Source organism: Neopsephotus bourkii, unplaced genomic scaffold (assembly GCF_033783945.1).
Source record: "Neopsephotus bourkii isolate Nb327-2 ecotype Australia unplaced genomic scaffold, CSIRO-AGI_Nbou_v1 NB_1394, whole genome shotgun sequence".
In the NCBI taxonomy this organism is placed as follows: Eukaryota; Metazoa; Chordata; class Aves; order Psittaciformes; family Psittacidae; genus Neopsephotus; species Neopsephotus bourkii.
Genome location: NW_026901872.1, coordinates 2,827,549 through 2,843,505, shown reverse-complemented (window position 1 = coordinate 2,843,505; position 15,957 = coordinate 2,827,549). Strand labels below are relative to the sequence as shown.

Genomic DNA, 15,957 nt, shown 5'->3' with positions numbered 1-15,957 from the left:
CCTGGGGCATGGCTTAACTGGAGGGCTCTAAATGGGGTGCGGGGGTCGCAGCAGTAGACCTTCCCGTCCTTCTTCCTTCCGCCGCGTGAGGGAACGGTGGCGCCTCCCGCAGCCCCTAGGGAGCTGGCCCTTGGGACTGGCGGGTGCGCCGGTGGTTTTTAGCGCCGGCTTCAGGCCGGTAGGTTTAGATCCTGAGGGAGCTGTTGCCCCATCAGGGAAAGTCCCGGGATAATCTGCCTGCCCCCAGAAGCTTCAGGTCTTGGCCGGTGTAGACCAACAAGGCAAGTTGCTGGCCGGCAGCCGTTGTGGTTCTCCGTTTGCTTCTGTGCTGGCTGCACAGCTTCTGGGCAAGGCGGGGGTGTTACCTAAGGGAGGCTGACGCTTGTGCTACCCCCGTTGTAGTAATCTTGGAATCAGAATGGTTTGCGTTGGAAGGAACCTTAAAGATCATCTAGTTCCAGTTTCTTTCTAGTGGAAGGTATCCCTTCCACTAGACCAGGTTGTTTGAAGTCCCATCCAACCTCCAACCTACTTTTGTTTCTGAAGCCCTTGAGTGCCAGGGTTAAGTGTATGTGAGCTGCCCTTGAGGAATACGTTTGGCTTCAGTGCTGTTTGCTTCTGGTTCATTTGTTTGGGGGGGGGGGCGGGGGCTTGTTTCTTTGGTTTTGTGGTTTGGTTTTGATTACTTTAATCTCCTTTTCAGTGCCCTTTCTTGTCTCCTTTTCGTAGGTTCTATTTATTTTTAGTTGTTTTTCTTATCAGCCTTATTTATTAGCTTAACATGTCAAAGATAGCTTTGCTTTTCTTAGTTTTATAAATGTTCCTGGCTCTTTAAAAACCTTCAGGATGACCCTAAAATGTCAGAATTATAAATGCTTTTTTTTTCTTTTCCTTTTTTCTTTTTTTTCAAGGTATCTCTTACTGTTATGGCTCATACAAAAGAAACTAAAATGCAGGTAACGCCAGAAACTCCAGGACGAGTCACCATCCTGAATCCTTTTGAAAGTCCTAGTGATTATTACACTCTTCAGGAGCAGATTGTTTCCAGTCCTTCAGTCTTCAAATCAACAAAACCCTCACCTGTAAGATCTAGTTTTTAGTTGTGTAGCTACAGAAATGCAGTGCTAACATTTTGAAATGCATTAAAAGTTGTATTTTATTTAGTATATTTTAATGTATATGCTAAGCCAAAGAATTTTGGCATTTGCCATGCCTTCTGATTACAGGAATATGCTGCTTTGAATATTGACATTGTCAGTCTTCCTACGATCTGCTAAGTGCTAAAACCAGTTGAAAGCAGATAAAGGACAGTTGTTGGATGTGGTGCTCTTGTCCTACCTAAAGCTGAAAAGTACTCCAGTTCCTACTTACATGCTAAGCAGGCTGGATGCAGTAAAACATAATTTTACTTCTGTTATGGGCTGTTTGTATATTCACAGAATCAAGTTGATGATTTTGTGTATATATAACATTTTTTAGTTGCAGATCATATGCTGGTTTGCAGTTGGAATTACTTTTTGATAAGCTGTGCTAATGAGTGATCTACCAAGACTTAGTAAATATTTTTCAAACAGATATTTGAGCAATATTTTGTATGTTAAACAAAGGGCTGAAACTGCTTTATTTCTGAATTTGATTTTGTTGTGTGCTGTGTATGGCATTACAGGGGAGACTTTGCAAGATGTGTATGGGGTTGCAAATCCTAAGTCTTCTTGGAACTGCGAGGTGAAAGGTGAAAATTTGGGTTAGATGCAGGCACTGGATTTTCATGGAACCTCAATTTTGATTGTGGCAATCTAGAAATGACTAAATTTTATCTGAAGTTCTCCATCTTTAGTACATCTATATTAAGAAATTGAAAAGAATTTGACACTTCAGTTTGTAAACTCTAGCTATGACCTTCTACTTTATATTATCTTGTAAATCATTGTAATACTACTATCAGGATAAAGAAGCCTGATCGACTTTTAATAAAGAATTTAAACAGAAACTTTTGATAGTGTCTGACAGAAACTATATGGAAGTTATGCCTGCATTGTTCCATTGAGATTTGTCCTGTGGTTCTATTTTATCTTTTGAGACTAGGAAGCACTAAGTTGTTCATGTCTCTTTTTAGACACCAGGAAAATTTAGATGGTCTATTGATCAGCTTGCTGTAATAAATCCTGTGGAAATTGACTTGGAAGATGTTCAACGTCAAGCAATGTATTTGAGTCATGATAGGTAACTTCCAGTCTGTTCTTATGCAGTTGCCTTGCTTGAATACTAGAACACTGTTCTTTTGCTTTACTGACATTTCAGCGCAGCAGAGAAGACTTTTTATTCAAATCTTTTAACATAGATTTTCATGTGTCCCTAATGTGGATATAATATTTAGATGAGGCTGCCTCTGTGTCACTCTTTTTAATGTTAAGAATTGCTAATCCACTCTGACTGCAGTTTGGAAGACAGCCAGATAAAAGCAGTCAACAGAAAATGTCGTGCTAGTGATTGTTACTAAGCTACCTCTTCTGTTCCTTGTCACAACACAGTTTATCTTCTTGGAGTGTTCCATGCTAACACCTATGAAGTGTAAGTTTCTTCGGTCTCTGGGACTCCTGCAGAAGGGTAGAGATGAGAAAGCTAGCTAGGCAAGCCAGTACTCTCCAAAAGGTATAGGTGAGACTTAATGTGAGGGTGGTGAGGCAACAGAACAGGTTGCCCAGAGAAGCTGTGGCTGCCTCATCCCCGGCAGTGTTAAAGGCCAGGTTGGATGGGGCTTTGAGGTATGGTCTAGTGGAAGGTGCCCCTGCCTGTGGCAGGGGGGTTGTGGAACTAGATGATCTTTAATGTCCCTTCCAACCTAAACCATTCTGTGATTCTGTTATAATTTTGGAAGACCAATTATGATTTGTCTATTTTTTATCCAGATAAAAATACTTCCTGACATAAATAGAAGATTTGCAAATACGTACTAAAAGATGGTACAGATCTTTCAAATGAACTGGAGTAACAGATAAATGCATTATATTTATGGATTTATAGCATGAGGTTATTGCACATAATGGTGAAAAGTAAGATTTATTGTTTAGTGCAATTTCATTTATAATGTTTCGCTTAAGCATCTGTAAAAGATGACATAGTTGTTCTTGACTTTTTTTTTTCAATGATGTGATGGTTTTGATAATTGAGTTGCTTTCATTTGTCACTTAGAATTGATAAGGAAACAGAAGACAGAAGGCAAAAAGCCATTGAGGAGGTAATAAAATTTTTATGCTATCAAGTATTTATTTGCTGTAGCTACTTATCTGCAAAAAAGATCCACATATATTATAGGATTTCAAAAACCAGAACCCTATTATATTTTACTGGTCAGTAAGAAAGTGATTTTCTGTCGTCCTGACTTGCAGATGTAGTTGGAACCCATGTGGTCTTTTTCTTCCCATCTTTCACACACCTGTAGATCAAATCAGCAGATACTGTTTCTTTTGTGTTGCTTGGCTTGTGGGAATGTAGTAGTAAGATAATTCTTAAAAGTAATTAATTTCAGTTTAAAAATGATTGAGTTTGTTAGGGTTTACAGTAACTTCTGGTGTTAGATGGCATAATTTCTTTTATTGTATTTTAAAAAATATAGCAGAACCTTGATTTTTTTGTTTCTTCCTAAGTCTGCTTAGTTGGAGGCAAGACTTACTTCCTTTAGTGTGTAATTCTTTCTGTTTTCCTTTTATTATTTACCATCAATTTGTCTAGCAGAGAAGGAAAAGTGTTTCAAGTCTTCAGTCCTATTTCAGTTAGTTTTGACAGTGTTATTGACCTTTTCGTATTGTATCATGCTATTATGAGTTTCTGTCTCTATGAAAAAAATGGTTTATGATTCCATAAAGGTGCTAGGTAATTGACCTGCAGCAAAGATGCCCTATTGTTCTAAATCTGCATTAAATCTGCATTCTTAGGTATAAACTAATGAATTATGCAGCTGAACAGCTTGAAACCATGACTGATAAAAATTATGCCTTTAATAGTTAAGTGTTTCAAGGTGTTTTGTTTTCATTCGTTTTGAGTCTTTTATTGTGAGAACAGGATTTACCATGTATTTTGTGAAGCTATGTTATAATGTTTGTCTCCTCAGCCTTAGTATGTTCTGGAGTGTGATTGTCACAGCAGAGAGTTTCTAGTTCAGAGAAAGACACTAAAGTGCCAGTACTCATACATGTTTTGCTGCTAACCTGTTTAGCCAAATACACTTCATAAGGTTACCATAAGCCTTGGTTGTCCGCTTTTTTTCCTTTCACTGTCTCCTTAGCAGTTCCGCAAAATGTCTTAATTGTCAAAATCAACAAACTGAAAAATTTTGAAATAATTATGTTAAACTACTGTGCAATAAGTATGGTAGAGACAATTCCCTTTTAAAATGAGTAATCAGTGTTAAATGAAACTTGCATAATTTTCCCTCTGCAGGCTTGAAAGATCTGGGTGATATGTGTTGTAAAGAACTTGGGGGTTGTCTTTAAATCACTTTTTTTTCTTTAACCTCTCTGGACATGAAATAATGAAGTATTTGCAGGCTATAAGGGATTTAGGCTTTGGGGAAGGAAGAGTTAAAATTCTTAAAAATATAGATCTGTGGGTAGCAAAGGTATAACTTAATTTTTTTCTTGTTCAATGTACTAATCTAAATTGGAGTGCCTTCAATTTTTAAAAGTGCTAAGACAGTTTGTTTCTATTTTACTCTAGTTTTTCACAAAAAGTCTCATAGTTCCCTCTCCTTGGACTGAACATGAAGGAAAGCAAGTTTCACAGTTTAATTCTGGTAAATGTAAGTTGCTTCTGTGTGTCACCTACAATTGACTTAGCTTTTGGAGAAACCATCAAACGTATTTTTTTTTTTCAACTTTGATGTAAATTTTAAGAACCAGTAATAAAAGTTGGCACAACTAGTAGATATTTAGCTGTTCTCTCCAAATGCTTTCTTTGTTTAAAAATTATTTTTTAATTCAAACTCTTATACAATTTCCCTTTCTGTTATTTTTGGTTCCTGTTCTTATATCTTTTTTCTCTTGTAACCTGTCCTCAAGCACACAACTTTGCTGTGTAAGTACTGGTAAAATCTTCTACTTCAGTTTTCTGGTAGCTGCACCTCTGAATTATTCTGACTGCTTTCCTGCCAATATAAGTATATGGGAAACTGAGTTCTGTATTTTTCTACTTACTTCTCTATTTTTACTTACTTGCTATGTAAATTCCTGGATTTTTTTGTGTCTTGCTAGTTCACTGTCACTGTATGTAGTGTGGGTGTTCTGTTTATTTTGTTTATGCCATTATTAGACGTTATTAATGCTGCTGTTACTAAAGTTTCTATATAACTAGTAGAATACATAGTAAATGCATTACAAATTGGACGAATGTCAGCTATAAAGTATTGTTTGCATGCACTGTTGTTTGGTAGGAGACTCTTAAGTACCTGGGTATTTTTGCAAGATTTGGAAGAGGCTAAATTGTTAAATTTTTTATCAAGGAAATGCAGCTTGTGGATAGTGTATTTTTAATTGTCAGAGAACACTAGCCATGGTACTAGACCTAGGGAAAGTGTGTGCTGAAAGAAGATGGTATCATGTGTTCTTTAGCTGTCTAAAAAAGTAAAATAGCAGATTCTTCATCTTTGTTTTCATGTTCAAATTGCATGATTTTCTGGAAATGAGATTTACTTGAACACAGCCTGTTTGGCTAAGCACAAACTTGAGTTTGTTTTAAATGTATGTAATGTGGAGGGGCCGCAGGAGACAAAGATCTAGGCAAAGCTCATGCTATTTCACTAAGGTTTTTTTGAATAGAAAGGTGCTGAAATTCTCGTAATCAGCTATAATGGTAACTTTTTTCAGTACTCCCTTTAGTTGTGTTAAATACTCTTAACTGCTGCTTGGTTTAAAACCTATGTGCAATCCATGCTTAAATTTAAGTTCTTATCTGTTTTACAGCCATAGATCTAAATAACCTTTCTCCAATTGGAAGACAGCTAACGTTGCAGCCTTACAAAAGCAATGGTGGGTAAAAGACTATGTCTGAAATTGCAAGCTTTTTCTGAAGCAAAATGACCCATTTTTTTAATGGTGCTCTAATTTCAAAAGGCAGTAATTTTTTTTGTTAACATTCCCGTAGAAATACTTTTTCATTGTAGTGTATGGTACTATTACTTTTAATATCTGTTTCTGATAGTAATTTAATTGTATTACAGTCTTTCATATTTTTTCCAAAGTAACACCTGAATTCGTCTGTGGAGTACATTTTTTCCAACTCAATGCATGCCCTTTTTCTGAATTAAAAAGTGAATCTAAGCCTCAGGTTTATGGCTAAATTACAGTTTCAAGAAGCCTTTAATGTGTTGGATCGTTTTGGGTTAGAGAATCTTGATTATTTTCTCTGCAATATAAATAGCAGAGATCTTTTTTACCTGTTTCATTTTAGACAAATAATCAATGCTTTTCCCCATGGTATTTTGATAAATTTTCTCCCATTTCCTTTTGAGTAATTTTCTTCAGAGACATCTCTCTTCAGTTCAGAATGCCTTTCTAGAGGCTTTTATGTTACAACCCTTGTTTTGTTTACCTCTAGGACTGATTGTGCTGTGCATAGTTGTTGTCAAATCAGAATCCTAGCTTTAATTAACACTTTTCCTTATTGCAACTGTATCTTAAATGGCTTAATTGCAATGCAATTTGAAAGTGGATTTTCGTTTCTACAGCTTTAGTCAAAGGTTACTGCAAGCTAATTTTGTTGACTTTATTCATTACAGCTGCTTGTCAGACAGTGCTGTCTTTGCCAGTGGATTTTAATATAGAGAAAATACTAGGTATGTTGTGTCATATCAAAATTTAATTATGAATGTCTAAATAGAAAACTGGTATTGTTTGCTGGGGTTTTATTGTCTTATGAAATATTGAAAACACATGAATGGAAGTTTTAAGTCTGTGGTCTAAATAAACAGCTACTGCATATTTTATGGAACAGCTGACTTAAATTATATACTTTGAGTATAGACATAAAGATAAAAGAGGAGGGGTATGGAGAACAATTGCAAAGTAGAAGGCACCCCCTGACTTCTGCAAAAAGAACCTTTACTGAGAGCTGTTCAACTTCACATTGCTGGCTGTGAGGCTCATAGCCTGACTTTGCCTTGAGCAAAGCACTGCTTTAATTGTGCCTTTCATTGAACTGAAGCCACAGTGGTGATTAGAAGTTGTGTGGTGGCAAAAAAGTTGTGACCACTGAATGGGGAGGCAAGAGTCCAAATTAAGTAAGTGCTTTATCAAGGAATTGCTGCCAGCTTCTTAGGCAAGGGCCTTCTATGTGGGAATAGTGGGTATAGCTAGCTCAGGGGTTTTAGGCTGAACACTCCTATATCCCTGTATTGACAGCCCTCATTGTGTGCCATCAAAATTAAAACAGAAAATCACAATATTGGTTGCTGTCATATTTCATCTTAACAAACATTTCCATCAATGCATAGTTTGCAGATTCAGGAAAAATTTATTCTACAAGGAATATCCATTTAGAATAGAGTAAAACCAAACTGATATGATAAATCATAGCATATTTTAATGGGTCTTTGTTAACATCTGTATGCTTTTTGCTTTGACTTCAAGTTGACTGGTTTGCCTTTGGGTGATGTACCATGATTACCATCAAATCATATGGGAGACCTGAAAAAGGGTCTAATTTTGCTTTGGTAGTATAATAATCTGCTTTTCACAACTTGGATGTGAAATACACAGATGTGAAAAGGCCAGTAAGTAGATGTTAGCCAATATTTATCAATTTTTTTAAAATGCAGACTTTAGTATTAAAGCATGATAGGCAGAAGTGGAACCTTAGTAGATGCAGTGGACTCTCTTGAAATGATAACAAGTGATCCTTTAGGATAGGTGCCTAAATTAGATTAATTACTTGATGTACTGGTAAATTGGATTAAATGTTTAATTTAGATATATATGTCTCTGTAATAGAATTTTTTCTTTCATCCTTACTGGAAATGACTTCTCCCTGACATTTCTAGGTGAATATATAAGAACTGATGAATATTCAGATCAGTCTCAGGGAAATCTGAGCTCTTCATCACTCAGAAGAAAGCTGTTTTTAGAAGAAAATGGAAGTGTGTCTGAGTGTTTGTCTATTTCTCCACATAGTCCATGTGGTAATCAGCCACTTGGAGTACTTTGTTCAATAGACATCTCTCCAGTTCGGTGCAGAAGCCCTCTGGAAACACCTAGTTCAGTAAGTAGCCTGGTTTGGGTGCTGGATGGGATGTGACTGACTTGGCACAGGAGCAGATCTTGGAGCAGAATGATTCTGTGTTCTAACAAGCTTCACAAAGGGAACAGTCTTCTTTTTAAGAAGCTACAACTGCTTTATTAGAGCATAGGTGCTAGGCCAAATTATGCTTTTGTGGCTTAGGTTTTGGTGGTGTGGTTTTTGTGAGTTATTTTTTTGTTGTTTTTCCCCTCCAACTTCCAAAGTCAGAAAAAACGTGAACAATAAAAGTTTTGAAATAATGTCACTGACTTCTTATATGAAACTATTATGTTGTGATGCTGTTCTCTTGTACAGAAGGAATTATGCTTTAATTTCACAACAAGGAAGTAGGAATCAATACATACACAAGATTTGCTGAAAGCATGTTGTAATATTATATATATATATATATATATATATATATACACAATGTGCATGCAGAAAAAGGCATGTTTAAATCCATGAACTGCTGTCTAAAATACTAGCTGATATGAACAGGTGATGTAATTATTTCCCTTATAACTCCTAAACTAATTTATAGTGAAGAAAATTACTTGTGGATCTTTGAATGAAACGCTAAATCTGCTTTTTTCCACTGGCCAGAGATTTCAGATAAAGAGATATTTATTAGAACACAGAATATAATGTCTGTTTCTTAAATTAAGCCAGATGAATCTTATTCCCAGGTGGATGTATCACGGCTAAACTGGTTTCGCTGGTACAGTTTCTTCTCTTGGGCACTTGAAGTACATGGAAAAAAACACTACCTAAGCTAGAGTGTAGCTTAAAAAAAGTCTTCACTGTGGTAACCTAATAAAAAATTCTTACAATGTTCCTACAGCACTGCTAAAGTGACTTCTTGTATTGTACTCTTAAGCAAGATCAGAACCACTATTCTTAAGTATTGTGTGTGCTGCTGTGTTAAATTTGGGTAACACTGATTCCATTACAATGTGTATAGTGGTTGGCCTTTATCTGCATTGGTATGAGTAAGAAACTGGGATTAAATACTTAACTGTATACACGGATAGTATTAACACTCTGTTAAGGCTTTTCATAATTCTTAATTACAATGGATATTACAGTCTTACTTGGTATTATGTGTCAGTTTAAATCCATTGCTCTTTTCTTAATTGTGGAGGCATAAAGTTCAAGTAAAGAGCTACAACTGGAATATTCAAGATAAACCAATAATAGAGATTGCCATTGTACAGGATTAGTTTTCCTCAGTGCTGCCATATTATATTTTTTAGTTAGAATAATTTTTCTATTTACATATTAGTCAAAATTTACATCATGAAAATATGCCTTTTTTTTCTTTTCTCTTTTTCCCTCTGAAACTGAAGGGTCAGATTTCATCAAGTCCTATCCAGGGAGGAGCAAGTGTTTACAGTCTGGGAAGTATAACCAGTCCCACATTTCCACAAGGGTCTCCTGCCCCTAATGGTTCTCCTGCTTTTTCACCGATTGCTTTTCACATAAGAAAGACACCACTGTCAGGTATGGTTTAACTGTGTATGTATTATTCTTTCTTTCTTGACTTGCATATTTTTATTATAAAAACTGCTTCTTACAGTTTACTCTTGAAGAAGGTATTAACACCAAATAGGAATGAAAAAAGTCCCCAACCTTTAAAGGATTAATCTAATATGAGGAAGGGGGTTAAAGCTGTATGCCTGAACTAAGTAAGGTCATAATCTGATTTGGCTCAACCTGATTTATATGGGCACAGAATGTCTGAGTTTTCAAATCATGTGACTGTGAAGATTATTTGCATGGAAACTGACTAGTGAGGAAATCACAAACCATTCTGTGTCCTCATTGCTCTAGAAGATGTCAGTATTTCCTGTTCTGTACGTTACCTTGTAAGGCTTAATGCCATCGTTATATATGATTTTACTCTGGTGAGCGTTGGGTTATTTCAACACCATTCCATGTGGAGATTGCATAGGTGTTTTCTCCCTTGTTTGATTTTCTTGAAAACTCTATTGTTGTCCCTTTGTTGGTTTTTTTTTTTAATGCATATAGAACATGTGCATTGATACTTGTTCTGAAAAAAAGCCACAGAATCAGCCTTCACACATTTTCCTTTGTATAGTATTGACATGCAAAAATGTGAGGCCACAAGTACAGCAAACTATGTAATGGGACACAAAATTGGGTGGTAAAAATGAGGTAAAAACTTGCCTTTACTGTGATAGTTTAAATGTGCTGGTGTGTTTTTGTTTTGGGGTTTTTGTTGGGTTGTTTGTTTTGGGGGATTTTTTGTTGCTTGATTATTTTTTATTTAGTTTTTTTAAAGGCAGCCTTGGAACTGGGAGACAGTGGTGAGTGAAATGCTGTGTGGTTGGCTGTAATAATTCAAAAAACCCTAGGGCTTTGAGGATGATGATTTCATCTCCACCTGGTATCTCACAGCATAATTTTGTTTTTTACAGACCAAAGAAAATTCACATTTTGTTCTCCAGATATTCCTTCTTCTTCAAATAAAATGACACCTCCAGCTACAAGAAGTCCTTATATAGATGGTTGTTCTCCAATTCAAAAGTCTTCACCTATGAGACTTGGAGCATGCAGAAGAATTACCCAGTTTCAGACTTCTGTCATTAGGATACCAATTGCTGTTGAGAACCATGGTGAGAATGAGGAAGACAAGGAGAACGCTTCTCCATCAGAAGCTTGGTTCCCAGAAATGGATAATGGAATAACCTTACACCAGCAAGATGGGGATACTTTTACACATGGCACACATCTTGTGGTAGCAACTGTGTCTATTGCACCAGATCACTCAGAAGTTTGTCATCAAAGACTGTCATCATTTCAGGATATAGAAGGCTCCAAGGAAAGTAATACTGTAGATATGGCTGACATAGCTGAAGTGTCAGAAGAAAACATTTGGATAAAAGAAACAATTGGCAATAGCAATGCACCAATGACCAGCTTTATGACAGGGATTACTTTCAGTATTGAAAACTCTCGTGTGTTCATGTCACCTCTTGCAGAAAGCAGCGCAATTCCTTGTGACAACAGTAGTATTCAGGTAAAAATAAAAATATTAAAAACTGAGCTCAACGTAATCACTTCTAATACGTATGCTGTTCTGGAAATAATTGTCTACTTTCTCTTAATGGATGCTGTGTGCTGGTGGCATTGTGACTTTTATCCTTCCACCCTATTCCCTTTTTCCTTTTGCAGTGGAGTCAGCATAGCAATTTTTGTGTTAGATGTACAGGAAGACATTTAATCCAAAGTAATTCTGATCTGTTTCAAGATGTCCCGGCCTATTGCAGGCAGTTGGACTAGATGACCTTTGAAGGTCCCTTCCAAGCCAAACTATTCTACGATTCTGTAATTCTGACAGACCTGTTTATGGTTTGCTTTTGTTATTACCTGATGGCAGTTGGTTTGTGGGACTAAGTTTTGTTACCTGGGAGGACTTGCATTTGATTAACTGAGGGGTTTATTGGTGTTAAATTGCAGTACATTTTTAAAGCCCTCCTTCTTGATTTCAGGTGGACAGTGGTTATAATACACAGACTTGTGGAAGCAGCATTATGGATACTGCGGGGGCCCAAAACAGTTGCAGAGAAAATGATGTAAACATTAACGTGTTTCAGAATAAATCTCAGCTGCTTAGAACAAAGGTAGGAGTTTAATTGTGATATGATACAGAAGTGACAGCTTCTCACCTGAAGCATCTGTTCCTTATTTTACTAAATTTCAGGAAGCCTGAGGGGAGAGACTGTCAGGTGATTATAGAGACTGTGTTAATATAGCATCATTTCAAGTATTATGCTGAAAACAAGGAGTAAGTGCAGGACAAACTAGCAGTAAAATTAATACATTCTATGACAAAGGCAGAGGTAGTTTCAGGGGAAACTGAGTTATATGCATGAGAGGTAGTTGTGAGGCTGCTCATGGCTTCTGAAGTATTGTAGTCTGTCTCTTGTTTCTGTTGTTCTTGCTGCTTTTTTATTAGAAAATTTTTAGATGTGTGCCTGTGGAGAAGTGCATCTCCTTTGAAGGAGAGAGCAAAGATCATCTTGCTTAGCAGTTGTGGTCTTATAAACTTAGTAGCTTATGGTCTACTACTTACTATCATTTACAGTCCTTGAAGGAGAGAGTAAGGACTAGTAGTAACAGATTATGAAAAGCCTCAAGTAAGCCCATTTAGCCCTGACTTCACTTCTGTATCTGACATGCTAATAGCCAGTAGTCTGACAAGGTAAAGAGCAGATTGATGGCGCCTTGTAGACCATGGATATCAAATGTCCATTTGCCCAGAGAAGTTGTGTCTCCCCCATCCCTGGAAGTGTTCATGGCTGCATTGGATGGGGATTTGAGCAACCTGGTCTAGTGGAAGGTGTCCCTGCCTGTGGCAGGGGGTTGGAACTCGATCTTTTAAGGTCCCTTCCAACCCAAACTATTATATGATTTTATGAAATTTTGAACTCTGCTCATTTAAGATAAAAGAATAAATATGCCCTTACAGGAAGAAAAGATAGATATCTTAAACTTCTAGAAGTACCCATCTACTTTGAGGTCATGCCCCAGTCACCCTGTTGGTCATGGATTACACATGTGAAGGTACTTACAAGAATCAGTTGCCTAGTCTCAAACCTGTCCTAGAGACAGGTTGTGCAGCTGTCTTCTCCCACTGCTAGTCTTTCAGTTGCTAGATCCTGACTAAGCCCAACTTTGCATTTTTGGAATAGGATTTAAGTGCAGTGGCATTCAGCATTTCCTTCAACTCTCACAACAGGGAGCCCACAGAGAATATAAAAAACAAAACAAAAAACCAAACCAAAAAAGCATGGGCACTGCTGGCTGAAAGAATCCAGTCTGACTCATTCAGAGCATGTGCAATCTGAGAGGAGATGGTTCTTGCTGAGAGCAAAGATTTCTGCAGAGAAAACATCTTTCATTTCTTTTTCATTTCAGAAGGGGAGAGATGGGAAGTTAAGGTATTAATTATAATTAGAAAATTTCCAATAGGAAGTTTGGATCTTATTTCTTTGGGGGAATTTTTGTGAAAATGGGTTTAAAATTAATTTTTCCTTATTAACCTAGGAGATTTCTGTTTCAAACCATAAGGACAATCAGTTGCTGAGAGCAAAATCTCCAGAGAAGCAGTCCTGTTTCCAAAAAGCAAAACCACATTGTACAGTATTTGGTCAAAATGCAACTTGCAACACGTCTGCCTGGAAACATCAAAATGAAAATCAAGTTCAGGGATTTTGCAAAAATGATATGTAGTTCTCTGATGGAGATTAAATTGTGATGTCTAATAAATTTTTATGTATATGATGTCCGTTACCTGGATTACACGTACTGTTTGGGTTTTTTAATGCAAGTGTAATAAATTGTCTGCTACGTATTAAGGGGGGGGTTTAAATAATGTGGGATTCTTCAGGTTTTATTAACAAATGTACTGGTATTATTAAGCAACCCTTTTGAAAATTAAGGCAGCTAGACTTGGTATAAAGAAAGCACATTAGGTTTGTTTTTTGGAATTATGTTCTTTCAGTGATTAGGATAGATTCCATGAGGGAGCCTTGTTTTTAAAGGCTGAACCTAACCTGAGCTTGAAGAGTATTTCAGATAGGCTGGGCAAACCTGGGGTAACTTGCATAGGAGCCAGTGTAACTGTAAAACCACCTACATTTTAAGACACAACTTAAAAAGGCATGAGGGAATTTTTTCTTTTGGGAAAAGGAGTGTTTTCATTTGATTGTTTTTTCGCTGATCAGATGTATTGTGTGGCTTTAGGAATGCTAGCAGTGGTGCCAAGAAAGAGTTGCTGGATAGGAGTGAACTGCTGGGGGTGTGAGGAGGAGAGCAGGGCTGGATGCGTGTCTGTGTAGGTCTAAAGGAAAAGTGACAGAACTCAGCTTTGACTTCATGAGGAAGGAATAAAATTAGTGGCCTAGAAACAGGTCCCTGGAATACATGTATGTTTTTATACTAGACTGCAAACTGTTAAAAACAGGCCCTTTGATTTTAATACCAGGCTAGTTCTTAAGTTAGATTTTCCTTGTGAACAGCTGCATGAAAACTCCATTCTAGTTATGGAAGTTATGTACTTTCCACAAGTGAAAAAAAAACAAACCCAACCCCCAAATCTAATTTTATTAATAATAAAGTTTATGCCCAAAGAAGCTTGAAGTGGATCACCTGACTCCACCAGTGTTTCCTAAAAGCACTTTGTCCAAACTAAAACTCTAGTACCCTTTTGAGGGAACGTAAGAAGGTGCAAGGAGATTAATTGGTCTCAGTACACTGAGAGTGGTGCAGCCTTCCTACTAGTAAACCATTACACTTCCCTTTTATGTTTAATTCCCAGTACTGCTTACAGCAACTCTTAGGTTGCTTACAGAAATTGCCAAAATATTTGATAAACATTTAGAGATATAATTAACTTTTGTATGGCACTTACTGCAAAAAGTATTAATATAAACAAAGCCTTGATACTGTCAAGAAAACCACTGATGAACAGAAGTACTGGAATGAGGAGGGTCTGGAAGCCCCGAACTCCTTTTGCCTAATCAAATCAGATGTATTTAAATTTGATTTGTTTAAAAGAACCTTCTGGAAGTTCTTAAATAGGAATGTGGAGGCAGGAGGGGATCACTATGGTAATGTTGTAGCCATAGCGACTATGAAGAGGAGATAAGGGAAATTCTGTGGTCTACAGGCTCTGTGTTTGTACAGCTCTGGAGTGAGCTTTATTGCATTAATCAAAGCCAACAGTCTATGCCAGTAGGTGCTCACTGGGTGAAGGAGCCTTCGCTCTGTCTGTAGCAAGGACACCCAGTCCCAGGGTTCTGGGTAGAAGTTTAGGTTCCTGTTCTGTGCTGCAGGCCACAGGAAAGCTTGTATCGAAGCCCAGAACAGTTCACAGGTCAGATTCATCCCCTAAATTTGAAGGTGATGGATGATGTTTTCTCAAAATCTGAAAAGGGAGGTGCAAGCAGAATTGGGATAGCATTAAAACCAAATGCCTCAGGCCTGAGACTCATGAGAGTGGTGTATGGATAGAACAGTTCTTGAAATGGTTTCATTAAGAATTAACCAGGGAAGGCTTTCTGAAAAATATACTGAAAGGGAAACTCCTGTGCCATCAACAAAGTTGCTTGGGTTTAGTTCTCACATTGCAAAAGTAGTAATTAAGAAAATCACTTTAGATTCCTAACCGGCAGACATGGACATGCAGTGGGTTTACTTCCATAGCAATTTAATCAATATTTCAGTAATGCAGATGGAATTCACAGTAACTTAATGTAATGTCCTGCAGTATCTGTTTCACCACCTTGAAGCAGTGCCCTACTACAAGGTGGAAATGCACTGAACTGGTAACTTTAAGGGGACAAATTTGTTAAAGTAGAGAATGAATTCTCTTCTGTATTTATTGAATAGGGCCTTCAAAACGTCCTGAGGCTTAGCTTGTAAGGTTGTAGCTTCAAAGCAAGGCACAACTTGTCTGAGGTTTAAAAGTTAGATATGACCTTGCACCTTGTTAACAGTAATCAACTAAAAGGGTGAATTTCAGATATCCAGACTGTACAAAGGATTTATTTTTGCAAGTGTGATTACTAAAGTTAGGAATAATGTCAGTGTAAATAGGAAGATGAAAAGTAGGGTCGTGCAAATGATGATCTGTTTCTGAACTGTTCCCCGTAACACCTATAC

At 37.1% G+C, this 15,957-nt stretch overlaps 1 protein-coding gene across 4 annotated transcripts; it reads left to right on the top strand.

Annotated features, from left to right (window-relative positions):
- The first annotated feature begins 915 nt into the window (after positions 1-915).
- On the top strand, positions 916-14,583 carry BORA (BORA aurora kinase A activator). 4 transcript variants are annotated; one of them, XM_061367771.1, is made up of 11 exons: positions 916-1,082; positions 2,117-2,223; positions 3,193-3,238; positions 4,717-4,792; positions 5,958-6,023; positions 6,722-6,829; positions 8,033-8,250; positions 9,615-9,768; positions 10,707-11,308; positions 11,781-11,912; positions 14,038-14,583. In XM_061367771.1, the coding sequence occupies exons 1-11, from the start codon at positions 927-929 to the stop codon at positions 14,044-14,046; spliced, it is 1,674 nt and encodes a 557-aa protein (XP_061223755.1). In that variant the 5' UTR covers positions 916-926; the 3' UTR covers positions 14,047-14,583. The 4 variants fall into 4 exon arrangements, with proteins under 4 accessions (XP_061223755.1, XP_061223753.1, XP_061223752.1 ...); XM_061367769.1 differs by lacking the exon at positions 14,038-14,583 and adding an exon at positions 13,339-13,983 and having other exon boundaries at positions 6,773-6,829; XM_061367768.1 differs by lacking the exon at positions 14,038-14,583 and adding an exon at positions 13,339-13,983.
- The last annotated feature ends 1,374 nt before the right edge of the window (positions 14,584-15,957 follow it).